The sequence below is a fragment of the Sciurus vulgaris genome, assembly GCF_902686455.1.
Source record: "Sciurus vulgaris genome assembly, chromosome: 11".
Lineage (NCBI taxonomy): Eukaryota > Metazoa > Chordata > Mammalia > Rodentia > Sciuridae > Sciurus > Sciurus vulgaris.
Genome location: NC_136472.1, coordinates 89,911,736 through 89,926,169, shown reverse-complemented (window position 1 = coordinate 89,926,169; position 14,434 = coordinate 89,911,736). Strand labels below are relative to the sequence as shown.

General features: G+C 36.2%; 1 protein-coding gene across 2 annotated transcripts in view; it reads left to right on the top strand.

Annotated features, from left to right (window-relative positions):
* Positions 1-344: 344 nt before the first annotated feature.
* SLC36A4 (solute carrier family 36 member 4) overlaps positions 345-14,434 on the top strand; it is a 50,637-nt gene continuing 36,547 nt past the window's right edge. For both annotated transcript variants that reach the window (XM_079102800.1, XM_079102799.1), the window contains exons 1-2: positions 345-538; positions 13,852-13,975. In XM_079102800.1, coding sequence (XP_078958926.1) covers positions 487-538; positions 13,852-13,975 — 176 coding nt within the window. In that variant the 5' untranslated portion in view covers positions 345-486. The remainder of the gene's footprint in view (positions 539-13,851; positions 13,976-14,434) is intronic.

Genomic DNA, 14,434 nt, shown 5'->3' with positions numbered 1-14,434 from the left:
AGGGGACTAATTTCTTTACATTCCTCTAGGTGACTTAACAGAATGTTAACAATTCGCAAACTGATGGCGCCCCAAATTTAAGTGGTCATCTTCAACTATCCCCAGGAGCTACAGGCCTGGGTTTCTTCAAACTCTCAACACCCCACTCCACCCCTTTTATCTCCAAAGACGTGTGTCCTCTAGGGATATCCAGCGGTTCTCCAAGCTGGCTCCCCAGCCGGCGTGGCTCGGGTCCCCGGATCTTCTGCCCCTCCCGCTCCTTCCTGGCAGCACCCGCCGCGCTAGTGGAGGGGCCCCAGCTCTCTGCGCCCGGCTGCGCCCGGCCGCGCCACTGCGCATGCTCCTCGCGCGCGGGTGGGGTGCGCCGGGCCGCTAGGCGGGCGCCGGGCGCGGGTCCCGCGGGGCTGGGCGCCTAGGCCTGTCTCCGGTCAAGCAGCGGCGAGAGAGCGGGCACCCGGGCGGCGGCGTCCTGGAGACCCCGGAGAGATGGAAACGGCGGCGCCGGCGGCGGCCGAAGCGGCGGGGCGCGAGGAACTAGGTGGGTGTTGCGCGTGGGCAGGACGCGGGCCGAGGTGGGCGCGGGGCGGCGCGTCAGCTGGCTGCGTTCTCGCTTCCCCGGCGGGTGCGCGGGGCCCCAGCCCGCAGCGGGGAGCATCGGGTTCGAGTTGCTTTTCACGGGACAGCGAAATTGGTGGGCCAGCGTGGGACGGTCGTGTGTGTGTGTGTGAGTGAACGCTCTTGAGCTGCGGGCCTAGCACGGGTTTGAATTTAAAACCCAGCAAAGCATACTTCCCCACCACGCTCGGGATGACTGGTTACTGTCTGACCCCAGGGTCAGCGCCCGCAGTGACCGAATGTCGGACCAGAAAGCTTGGTCAGGCGAATAGTCAGGGCTTGCAAAGGGCCGTGTGTGTGTGTGTGTGTGTGTGTGTGTGTGTGTGTGTGTGTGTGTGTGTGTGTGTGTGTGTGTGTGTGTGTGTGTGTGTTTGAAGGGCGGGGGAGGTGCTCTGTGTGTACACGTCAAAGGCAGGCGGGAGCCTGCGCTGTGACTTTCCTGGGTTTTCCCAGTGATGCTTTAAGGAAGTTGTCATTGTTCTACCTTTTAAACGCGGCTGCTCATTTGAAGTCTAAAAGTGGATCCTTGGTTTACTCTGAGCTGCCCCAGGAGTTCAGATGGGAGTTGCTGACCAAAATGAACTGAAGAGACTTGTAGCTGTCACTGGGCAAAGTCTGTTTACCCGCCTTCCTCTGATCCGTTCTCTTCTGGGCGCTGGGAATGATCGTTGTTCAAAAGAAAACAAAAGTAGGGATGGGGTGGTAAAATGATTGCCCTTCCAGTTATTTTAAATTTATTTTGGGTTATTTCTAATCCCATGCTTAATGATTAAATGTAATCTTCAAGAGAGATGTTGAATTCAAAGTACTTTAAGTAATCAATAGGCTGATGTTCCTGTAATGTGCAGAACACTTTGCAGCTGATTTCTTCCAAGGCATAATGATGGCAGAAACAATAAACTTAAAATTTCATTGAGTGTTTACTGCATATAAGCTGTGTGCCAAGTGCTTTACTTGTGTATTGTCTTCTTTAATCCTCACAATTTCCTGAAGCAAGCTCTATTATTATTCCCCTTTTGTAGATATTGTAATTTTACACTCATTAATGGCAGAACCCAGATGTGAATCCAGGTTTAAATTCAGTAATAACCTTAGTGAAGGTGTGAAAAAAGATGGACATTCTTATGCATTGTTGGTAGAAGCCAAACAATATATTTATCCTTAAAATTTTACATATCTTTTATCCCAGTAATTTTACTTCTAGAATATTTCCCAAGGAAATAAGTTAAATAAATACCTATATCAAAACTGGGCATGGTGACACATGCCTGTAATCCCAGCAATTTAGCAGACTGAGGCAGGAGGATTGCAAGGTCAAGGCCAAGCTCAGCAACTTTAGTGAAACCCTCAGCAACTTAACAATACCCAGTCTCAAAATAAAAAGGATTAGGGAGTAGCCAAGTGGTAAAGAACCTCTGGTTTCAATCTTCAGTACAAAAAAAAAAAATGTGTACATATACATACATATATATTATACATACATACACACATTTATGTGTATAATATAGCAAGATATTTTATTTACAGTATTTGAAATAGAGAAAAACTGGTAACTATCTAAATATCCAGTGAAAGGAAATTAGTTGAGTAAATTGTGATTTAACCATATATTCATCTATTTCCTAGTCATTAAAAGTGATAAGGAAAAATGTTCAAATTAGTTGGGTAAATTGTGATTTAACCATATATTCATCTACTTCCTAGCCATTAAAAGTGATAAGGAAAAATGTTCACCATATACATGTTAATTAACTGAAAAAAGGTTTCAAATTATTTCAGTTATTTTTTAAAGTTATGTGTATTCATTAATTCAATATACTAATTGAACTTCTCCAGGACACTTGGAATACATTGTGAATAAAACAGATCATGATTCTTGCACTCATGGAGTTCATATTTAGTAAGGAGAAGCAGGCAATAAACAGCAAAGAAAAAAATCATTAATACATAGGTGAAAAGTGCTATGAAAAAAATGAACCAGGTAAGGGAAATCAGGATTGAGGGCAAGGGCTGGGCAGTTTACAGAGACACGACCTGACTCAAGTTTTAAAAGAATTGCACTGTTGCTGTGTGAAGAATTGACCGTGATGTGGCAAAAGTAGAAACAGAAAATTATTTTAGTAATTCAGGAATCACACATGCATGTCCTTCAAAACACTATGGTAGCAGCAGGTGAAGTAGAAAGGGTTAGACTTTGGTTGCTTGAAAGTAGAACCAGCATGGTTTCCTAACAGATTAGATTAGGGTTGAAAGTAAAACAGAAGAGACTAGGATAACTCCAGGAACCTGAGTATCTAGAAGAATGAAATTGCCATCAACTGAGATGTTATGATGATTTTATAACATGTCTCCAGATTCCTTGATGTTTCTTTTTAAGAGGAAGTACTTAATTTCCTTTCCTTTGGGTGTTGGCTGGATTTAAAACTTGTTTTTAAGGAATAGGTAGAAGAGATGATGTATGACTTCAATCCCAGGCCATAAAAAACCTTGTACCTTCCTCTTTTCTCTTTCTTTTAGGCTCACTGCCTTGGGTGCAGTCAGTTTCCATGGTATGAGGACACTAGAACAGTCCTAAGGAAAGGTCCGTGTTGTATGGAAGTGAGGCCTCTTGGCAACAGCCATAAATTTGTTACAAAGCAATAGATAACTAGTACTGATGGGTAAAGTCACAAGAAGAGCAGTTTGGTGAAGATGAGTTCAGTTTGGAACATAAGAAATTTGGGATGTCTGTTTGGACATCAAAGTGTCAATATTGAGTACGCAATTATAGTTATATCTAATGTTACTGAGAGATCTGCTCTGGAGATAGAAATTTGGAAGTTATCAGTATATAGGTAGTACTTAAAGCCATGGGACTGAATGAGAATATATGGGGGAGAGAGTGTGTGTGTGTTTTGGGTGTGTGTACTTGCACATGCACATACACTATAAAATGTTAACAGTAATTTTTGGTGATGAAGTTATTTTTAATTTTAAAAATGTTTTCATGTTTTCTGATTTTCTACAATGAGCAAGTATTATTTACCTTAAAAAAAGGAATTTTAAAAATTGCTGTATATATCCAAAGCACTGGTAGAGATGTTAAGGTACAGTTTCTTTAAACTTAAGCTCTGAACTTTATTTCATAGTCCTTCAGGACCTCTGGAATATTGCTTGTTGTACATATTTTCTCCACTTCAGAAATGAATACTCTTCCCATTTTGTATCTACATAGTAGTTTAGAGGTTCAGGTGGCAACATTATTTTATTCTTAAAAAAGAAACTATTTGTTCTTTCTTTTAATTTGTCCATTGACAAAATATGATTTTATTTTTCTATTATAATAAAAAACATGTAACTTCATTACTTTATTCTTATTTTTTATATTTCCCAGAGAAAGAAAAAGGACACTCATGATCCCATTATATCCTTGTTAACTTACTCACATTTTGGTATATTTTCTTTCCTTCATTTCTATTTAACTTTTAAAAGTATTGCAACCACATTGAGAATACATGTATTTTCCCCATTCAGCATATGATAAACGTTTTCTTGTTATGTACTTCGTTACCATAATTTAATGTCAGTGTGATACTTTACAAAGTGGATTGCCTTAGTTGATTTAGCAATTTCCTGATTTTGTACGTTTAGTTTGTTTTCAGTTTCAAAATTTATAATGTTTCAGTTAACATCTTTTTTGCAGAAATCTTTATCTTCATCACTAGCTTGCCAGAAGTGGAATTACTAGGTGAAAAAGTATTAAATATTTTAAGGATTTAATACATATTGCTAAATTGATGTGCTGTTTATTTATTCTGTCTGTAACTGGAAATTCATTTTGATTTTTAGGTTAAAAAATAGAGGTTGAAACAATTGTCTGGGTGATACAAAAGAGCATATAAGCCCTACCTAACTTAAGAAAGTCCATAAATATATACATATGGTATATAATACAGTCTACATTTCATTTATAGTATATAATATTGAATCAAGCTAGTGTTTCTTATTCATCTATAAAATCTCCACTTATAAATAATCATGTTTAGGTAGTTTAATATCTATTGCTTAAAAGTATTTTATAAGGCATTATTAGTTTTTATTTATAGTAATCATAGAGCTGCCTGATTTAGTACTTGGCCCAAAATTACAATAGAACATTGGCAAATAATGGATATGTGTAATGTAAATAGGATCTTGTAGTCTTTAACTACTTGGGGTAGAGTGTTCAGATTTTATTTCATATGTTCTCAAGTCTGTTAAAGATTTTACCATATTGGATTTATAAGTATTGTCTCTGCTAGTTTTTATTTCCTTCTGGCTGGCATAATATATTTCATCCATGTTTGCATACTCACTCTTAGAGCACAATTTAGAACTCAGAAATTTTCAGAATTATTATTATTAAATTAGTTCTAGTTTCTTGTCAAAGTTTGACATTTGGAAATGCCAATTTTAAAATTTTTAAATGAAGTGTATCTTTTCTCTAATATCTCATTATGTAGCAAAGGGAAGAAGACTAGTATTTAGTGATTACTTATACACCATGGAATCAGCTCTTTGCTTCATACATGCTATTTCATTTCATTATCGCAAAACCCCTGTGAGGTAGGAGTTATTAGTCTCATTGTGTACATGAAAAAAATGGGACCAGAGGAATCTGGTTAACATGTAAATCAGATTATGTCACACCTCTGCTCAAAACTCTCCTGTATGATTCCTCAGAAAACTTGGAATGGAACCATCATTTGACCCAGATATCCCACTCCTGCATATACCCAAAGGACTTAAAATCAGCATATTACAGTGACGTGGACACATCAGTGTTTATAGCAGCTCAATTCACAATAGCTAAACTATGGAACCAACCTAGATGGATGAATGGATAAAGAAAATGTGGTATATATATTTGATAGAATTTTACTCAGCTTTAAAGAATGAAATTATGGCATTTGCCAGTAAATGGAGTTGTAGAATATCATGCTAATTGAAATAAGCCAATCCCAAAAAACTAAAGACTGAATGTTTTCTCTAGTATGTGGATGCTAATTCATGATAGGAGGGGGGCACTAGGGAAGAACAGAGCTATTTTAGATTAGGTGGAGGAGAGTGAAGGAAGGGGAGAGGGAATGGTAGAATGAAACAGACATTACTACCTTACATACATATATGACTGCTTGATTGATGTGATTCTACAACATGTACAATCAGAAAAATGAGAAATTATACACCATTTATATATATCAAAGTGCATAAATGGATTCTACTGTCATGTATAACTAAGTAGAATTAAAAAAACTCCTATATTGTGCTGTCCAGTATAGTAGGCATTAGCTCTGTGTGGTTATTGAGTACTCAAAATGTGATTCATTTGCATTGAAGGATATTGGGAGTATAAAATATGCCATGGATTTCAAATACTTAGTATGGAAATAGAATGTCAATATTTTAATTTATTTATGTTGATTACATTTTGATATGAAAATATTTTGGATATAGCAGGCTATGCAAGATATATTATTAAAACTACTTTCACCTGTTTTCTTTTTCCTGTTTTTTTAAATGTGGTTACTAGAAAATTTTTAATTATATTGTGGCTCACATTATATTTCTGTTAGACAGCACTGCTCTAGTGGCTTTTTATGTCATCGAGAATCATGGTCCACAAGGCTGTGTGCAATCTATTTTCAGTTTTTGACCTCATCTCCTACCCATCTCCTCTTTGTTCCCTCCTCTGTTAGTTACTCTGCCTCCTTCCTGGTCCTCAAAGATGCCAGGCTCTCTGCATCCTGAGAACCTCTACTTTTGTTGTTGCTGCTGCCTTAATAACTGTCCACAAGTTACCTACATTGCTTACTCTTGCACCTCCTTCTCCTTCAGGTCTTCTTTAAAATACCACTTTCTTGCCAGGCATGGTGGTGTATGCTTGTAATTCCAGCAACTCTGGAGGCCGAGGCAAGAGGATCACAGTTAAAGACCAGCCTTGGCAACTTAGCTAGACTCAATTTCAAAATAAAAAATAAAAAAGGGTGGAGGTGTGGCTCAGTGGTAGAGTACCCCTTAATTAAATCCCTAATAATACACACACACACACACACACACACACACACACACACACACTACACAGCCATTGTTTGAGCAAGGCCTAATTTGTCTGACCTACAACTACAATTACAGGTATCTCTCCATTTAAGCTCTGTTTTACTTGTTGCTTTATTTATGTTTCTAAAGGCCCTAAGCAACTAGAGTTTAAGCTCCATGAAGGCAAAATTATTATTATTTTTTTAGTTTCAGTAGTTGCTCTGTTTTCTAATAGTGTTTAACACATACAAATTGGGGCCCTATTGATATTTGTGATATTGAATAGAAAGCGACTGTAACATCTTTTATTGAATACATTCAATCAGGAAGCTCAGACCTTTTGAGTTGAGGGGGTGTTGTCAGTAGATATTGGTGAGAAAGGGATGACAGTCTACTGAGAGGCTCTTTTGAAAAGGGCCCGAAACAAGTAAAATGTATGGAAGGGCTTGTGCCTCTCTGCATAGCTCCTGTGGTATGCTTTGCTGCAATGCTGATGTGCATAAAAGCTGTCTTATACCATCCTCCTCATTAGCAAATCAAAATGTAAGCCATGGGAATCTAATACCTCTCCTAAACAATAAAAGAGTAAAGTAAGAAAACAGTATTACTGCACTTTGCTATACCCTAAGCCTATTCAGAACAAAAACACAATTTAGCATTTTACTTTTAGTATTACCTGAAGCTTCTAAAAGTTATAAAACACTAATTAACTCTATCAATAGGTCTCTTCCTTGGAGATCTAGGCTTAAAGGGACTATTACCATTTAAAAATGCCACTTTTGGGGTATGTAAGTATTTCTTAGATATTTGTAGTTGGGTGACTTTTAATTTATTCTTTAGATTCAAGAATAATTTTGTGCCATTGAAGCTAACAAAACTTGATTGATTCACCTATTCTTAATTTATGTAAAGAAATAGGTATTGCTTAGTATGTCATGTTGCTTCAATATGTAGACTAAAACTGGGGAAAAAAGTCTTAGAGATGTTATTTTACTGCTTTTAAAAATATAAGCACATAGGTAAAACTTAGTTAATGATGTGTCACATTGCACAGTTCCACTTTAATGGGAAAATCTAAACAATATGTAAATATGTACTTCTTAAATTTCTAACACTGTTAAGTATTTTTCTTTCAAATGGTTCCAACTTTTTAAAATTAACCCTTTTTATCTTGTGATAGGGACTCCTAGAATAATTAAACTTTATTAAGATTTTTAAATGTAAGGGGTGAGATAGATTTAAAGAACAGAAATACATATAAGAAAAGCTACTTTTTCACAGTAAGTTATGTTTATTGTTTCCTAAATAGCATAGCATTGAGAAAAAATGAATTTAAAAACTAGGAAAAAGTGTAACCATAGGGGATTATATTGTTGGGCAAAATTAAATAAAACTGTGTGTTTAAGAGTGATTAAAAAACCAATTAAGTTGTACATTAGAATCTGAGTGAACACTAATGGTATTTTAAAAAAGTTGATTCTATGAATTACAAAGCTATAATTTATAGATCACTTAACAATTCCAGATTTTCAAATTTTACCTAAAAAGGATATTAAAATAAATTCTCTGATGATGCCACTGAAAGTAAACTTACTATTTAGAGTTGTGTTATATATATAATGTATGTTTAATTATGAGAAGAGCCAGGTGTGGTGGCACATACCCATGACTTGGGCAGCTGAGGCAGGAGGTTCATAAGTTTGAGGTCAGCTGCAGCAATTCAGCAAGGCCCTAAGCAACTTAGTGAGATCCTGTCTAAAAACAATAAAAAGTGACTGGGGATGTTTCTCAGTGGTTAAACAATACCTGGTGCCAAAAATAAATGAAATAAATTAAATAATGAGAAAACTTAGCTTCTTTCTGATTTTCCATGGCTGTTATTATATCTTGGGCAGTGTACTTCCAATAACATATTGTTTGGTTGTTGAAATGTTGGCAATGATAGCTATTTTTATTGAGAACAGAAAGAGAACTTATTATAGCACAGAACATACAGAACATAGTACAGCATGGCCCTGGGAAGAAAGGAATCAGAAAGTTAACATACCTGACAGTTCAGGTAAGCTGAATTAATAAGAGTAAACAAACTCAAGAGGCAGCAAAGGCAATGGCGTATATTTAGAAATGAAAATAGTAATATGTTTCTGTTTGAAACTGATGCTGATACAACTAAGAATGGCTATTTTGGGTTAAATGTTTCCCTGCAGCCTTCATATGTTGAAGTGTTGCCTCCACTACTTCAGGGTGTGACCTTATTTGGAAAAAGGGTTATGGAAGATGTAATCAGTGAATATGAGGCCATGCTGGAGTAGGCTTCATTCAATATGACTGGTCCATAAAAAAGGTAAATTGGCAGACTACATGAGAACATAAAGATGGCTATCTATAAGCAAAAAGAGAAGCTTGGAACAGAGCCTTCCTCCCAGCACTCAGAAGGAACCACTGTCTCAACACCTTCATTTCAGACTTTAAGCCTCTAGAACTTTGAGACAATAAACTTTTGTTAAGTCACCCATTTTGTAGTACTTTGTTGTGGCAGACCTAGCAAACTAATATGATGGTTTTATAAGGTAAAGTATCAATTTACTTTGTACAATGAATAATAGAAAAGGATATAGGATTGTTCAAACAAAAGAACGTAATTTATATTAATAAAATTCTAGAATAACTGTTAGTCAGCCTTTCATCACTCTGACCAAAATACTTGAAAAGAACAACTTAGAAGATGAAAGGTGTATTTGGGGTCATAGTTTCAGAGTCTTATTCTGTGATCAGCTGCCTCTCCAGGTGAGGCAGAACATCACTGGGGAAGGGCCTGGCAGAGAAAAGCTGCTCAGTTCATGGCAGTCAGGAGGTGGGCCAGGGGGCTGGGAACTAGATAAACCCTTCCAGGAAATGCCCTCAGTGACCTTCTTTCTCAAACTAGGACCTACCTCCCAGTAGTCCATTTAGCTATTTAGGATCAATTCACTGATGAGGACAGAGCCCTGACCACTGCCTAAAAGGCTGATCACTGCCTAAAAACCCCACCTCCAATCCTTGCTGTATTGGGGACCATGCTTCTAATACATGAACTTTCGGGAACATTCCAGATTCAAATTACAGTAACTAAAAGATAGTACATATCCCAGTATACCTGTTATGGGGAAAACACTTATTTTTCACTGTGCATGGGTGCAGGCTATTCTAACTTTGATACTGGAGATCATGAAACAAGAAAATTCTACCAAATAATGTATGGACTATATCTTGAAGATTAGAGTTTTGTTCCAAGGACAAAAGTTAGGGAGTTTGAATTATAGAAAATTCTCATTAATTTGGACCAAGAATTTGGAACTTTGGATAATTAGGTGAATCTTACTTTCTTTACATTGGTTATATTAGAAGAAATGATTTAATAATAGACTATTTTGAAGAAATTTTCAATGTCTTAAAGCATCACTTAACTTGATAAAAACTTGACATGTTGAATTCCAGTTGGCAGTAGTCTAATAGTGACTGTCTAAATTCTAATCTCTCAATATACCCTCTCTCAAAACCTGTAAACTCAACAAGGAGCACAAGTAAACCATTCATGAAATTACTCCTTTAGCATTGCTGGTAGACAAAGGATACCCCAACCTTTAAATTATCTGTAGGAAGAGAAAGAATCAGCAAATTTCCAGAGTTCCTGTTGCTTCTGAAATCATAGAGTGGACAGGGGAGTCTTTGGAGAACAAGGGGAGCAGGAGGCTAGGAGGAAATAGTGAAATCTTTCATAAAAGCCTGAAGTAAAAAGTCAGAAGTCAGCAATTCCCAGCATTGAGGGTGGGAAGGGAATGTGAAAGTGAACAGTCCTGAAGGGGGCAGTCTTGGCAAAAACATTTGCTTCTGCAGGAAGGAAATCAGCAGTGGAAACTGCTCAGTCACTTGGCAGTGAGGGAAGAAGGAAGAAATGGAGAAAATTAGGGATTCTGCAAAAATGAAAGACATGGAGGACATGTCAGTTCCTCCTCCTCAATCCTCATGCACTCAACCTCATTTGTGAAAGAAACTGAACTTCACACTACTCCCATAAAGTAGGATTTTGGTGCTTGAAATGCTTGGTTACAGGGAAAAATCTCAAACAGAAAATGAATTATGAGGTGACTAAGGGAGAATGTAGTGAAATGAAAATATGTCATTGAAGAAGGACAAAAAGAATGATAATGAGGTAAAGAAGGACATCAGAAGGGTCAGAGACAAAGTGGTTAAAAATGGAAGACAGGCCAAGAAGATCCAACATACATGTGATTAGAAACCCTAGTGAAGAGAAAACATTTGAACCAAACAGTATTTGAAGATATTTCCAGGAAAACTTTCCGAAATAAGAGAAAACTTAAATCAACATGTCAAAAGGGTCTGCTGTGTTCCTGGGAAAACTGACTCAGAATAATCACTTCCAAGGTATATTACAGTAAAACTATTTTTGACTCTAAAGAACAATTGTTAGGCCCTCCAAGCAAAAAAAGCAAATTTCTTAATGGCTGAAAAAATTAGCCTGTCTTTAGACTCCTCAAGGGAATCATGCAAAATCAAGGCAAGAGTGGAATAATATATATATATATTTTTTTTAGCTTACACTTTCCTTTTGTATTTTTTTTTCATTTTTTTTTGTTTCTCTATTTTTTTTTTATTGTAAACAAATGGGATACATGTTGTTTCTCTGTTTGTACATGGCGTAAAGGCATACCATTTGTGTAATCATAAATTTACATAATGTTGTTTGATTCATTCTGTTATTTTTCCCTTCCCCCCACCCCTCCCACCCCTTAATATTTTTAAGAAACTTAGGTATAGAAAGTATGGGTCAAGGATTTTATATCTAGTTGCTCTTCAGATATCCAGGCTATAGAAAAACAGCTTATGAAACATGCAGAAACTCAGGGATACTATGCCCAAGATTCCTTCATGAGGAGTCTGTGGTCTGTGATTTTCAATGTGTGGTTCCCAGACCATCAATATCAGCATCACCCAGACTCATGTGAGACAGGGGTATTATCAGGCCCAGCTCAGAACTATTGAGTCAGAGAGTTTGGGGTGTAGTACATCAGTTTGTGTTGTAGCAAACCCTATTGGTCTTTCTCATGCACACTCGACAAGATAATGAACTTCTTCCATCCAAGTGATAATGAGGAAAGTGGCAGAAAACTGACAGTGAATATTAATATTGATTATAGACATTAATCTAAGACATAGGTAAAAATATGATTGGGAGAACAGCATGTAAAGTATCGTATGTACTGCTGAGATGAAATGAATATAACTAAAAAGTGAGAGGATAAGAAACAGGAATAGGAGAAAGTAGAGTTGTTATATTGATAACAAGTGGATGTTAGAAGATACCATTTTAAACTGTCAAACAAGATAGTGAAAATTAAAGAAAAAAAGAGGGTTCAGGGAATCATAAAGGACGTAATGGTAAAGGTAACCTTGCAAGAACTCAACTAAATGCAGTAGTATGTCATCCAGGATTGGTGGCAAACATTGCTGTTGGTACAGTGGATGAAAATAAAATATATAATATAGATTAAAAAGTGTTTCATCAACTTTCATATGAACATATATGAATACACCACAGTGAATCTCAGCATTATGAACATCCACAAGCCTTGAATCCTAATTAGAATAAGATATATTCTGTGCTTGTAAAAATATATCAGAATATATTCTACTGTCATGTATAACTAAAAAGAACAAATTAAAAAGCATTGCGAATTTATAACTATCATGAATTTTTGAGAGAAGATTCTCATTCTTAAGAGATACATGTGGTTAATAGGGTGAAGTAGCACGATATATGTAGCCTGCTCTCCAGTATTTTGTGAGATGCAGCATGTATTTGAGAGAAAAAGTAAATGTGGCAGAATGTTAAAAATTAGTCTTTAAAGAATACACAATTTTTTGCACAATTTTTCAAAATTTGATGTGTTTGGAATTACTCCAAAATAGTTAAAAAATCTATGTCAATTAGACATTCCCAGATCAATTATTTGTTTAGGTACCCATTATGTAGGTTTTGGATAAATATTTGGATAAAACAAACTTTCATTTCTATAAAATCTGTACTTAAAGCTATCAGTTATCTCAGTTAATTTGAACTTGTGAATTTTTTAAGGATAAGACAATGGTGATAGTGTTTTCTTTCTCACTGAAAGGAACAGAATCATGTTCCTTGTTAGAATTATGTTGATCTTAGAAGGGCAAGTTTTGACACTAAAATTTTAAATTTTGAAATGACTTTGTTTTTCTTGTAGTATTTAAAAACATGATTACTGCTTATCTACATTGTGTGATTTGAAGCTAATGAGAGATGAAAACATTTAATTATTTACATTTCTCATCCTATAATTTTGTCATTATTTACTATAAACCTCATGTGGACAAAGTAGAAAAACTTTTGCATTGAATATATAAGTGTTTTACCGTACTATATAACCCAAACAGGAAACCAGCAAATGTCTAGTTGTTTCTTTTTAATATACCAAAATTTAGGGAACTAAGGCAAACTAACTTAGGGTAGATATAGTAAAGATAAATACATTTGATATTTTCTAATATCTTTTATTTTTTAATTTTTTACAGACCACATTTTCATTCATTATACTCAAATGGGTACATCATTTCATTTCTATGATTGTACATGATGTAGATTCATACCATTCATGTAATCATACATGTACATAGGGTAATGATGTCTGTCTCATTCCACCATTTTTCATACTCCCCTCTTTCTCATATCCTACTATGTAATCTAAAGTTCCTCCATTTTTCTCTCACCGCCCCCCCCCTGCCTACCCCCATTAAATATCATCATCCACTTATCAGGGAAAACATTTGGCCTTTGGTTTTATGGGATCGGCTTTATTTCACTTTGCATGATATTCTCCAATTCCATCCATTTATCAGCAAATGCCATAATATTATTCTTCTATATGGCTGAATAATATTCCATTGTGTATATATACCACAGTTTCTTTATCCATTTATCTGTTGAAGGGCATCTAGGTTGGTTCTACAATCTAGCTATTGTGAATTGATGTGACTGAATTACTGTACTATGCTAATTTTAGGTCCTTTAGGTAAAATTCTTTTATACCTGTTAAATTTCCAACTTTAAATAGTAGTGAAACACTTGGTATTTTTTTTTTTTTTCCGAAGATATGGATGTGATGAGACCTTTGATAAATGAGCAGAATTCTGATGGGACATCAGATGAGGAGCATGAGCAAGAACTCCTGCCTGTTCAGAAGCATTACCAGCTTGATGGTCAAGAGGGCATTTCGTAAGTGTGATGGCACATATATCTCCTTTTCTTTTCATTCATATTCTGTATCTTCTACAGGCAAGGGTTTTTTTTTTTTTTTTTTTTTTTTTTTTTTTTCCAGATATTACAGATGACAGAAGGATGAATAAGAGGTAGTCTTCACCTTCAAGGAGTTTATAGTCTATTTGGGAAAGAAAACATTTAAACCACAGAGTAGTGTATAGGAATGACTATAATGATGTATCAGTTGCTATGGGTGATGAAAGAAAGGAGATCTGATTGAGGCCACTTCTGATATGGTTAAGAAATTAGATAGTAGAAGGCACTAAACACTTCATGCAGAGTGAGAGGTATAAAAGTTAGAGGGACTGGAGTTGTGGCTCAGTGGTAGAGCACTTGCCTAGCATGTGTGAGGCACCGGGTTCTATCCTCAGTACCACATAAAAATAAATAAATGAAATAAAGGAATTTTGTCCA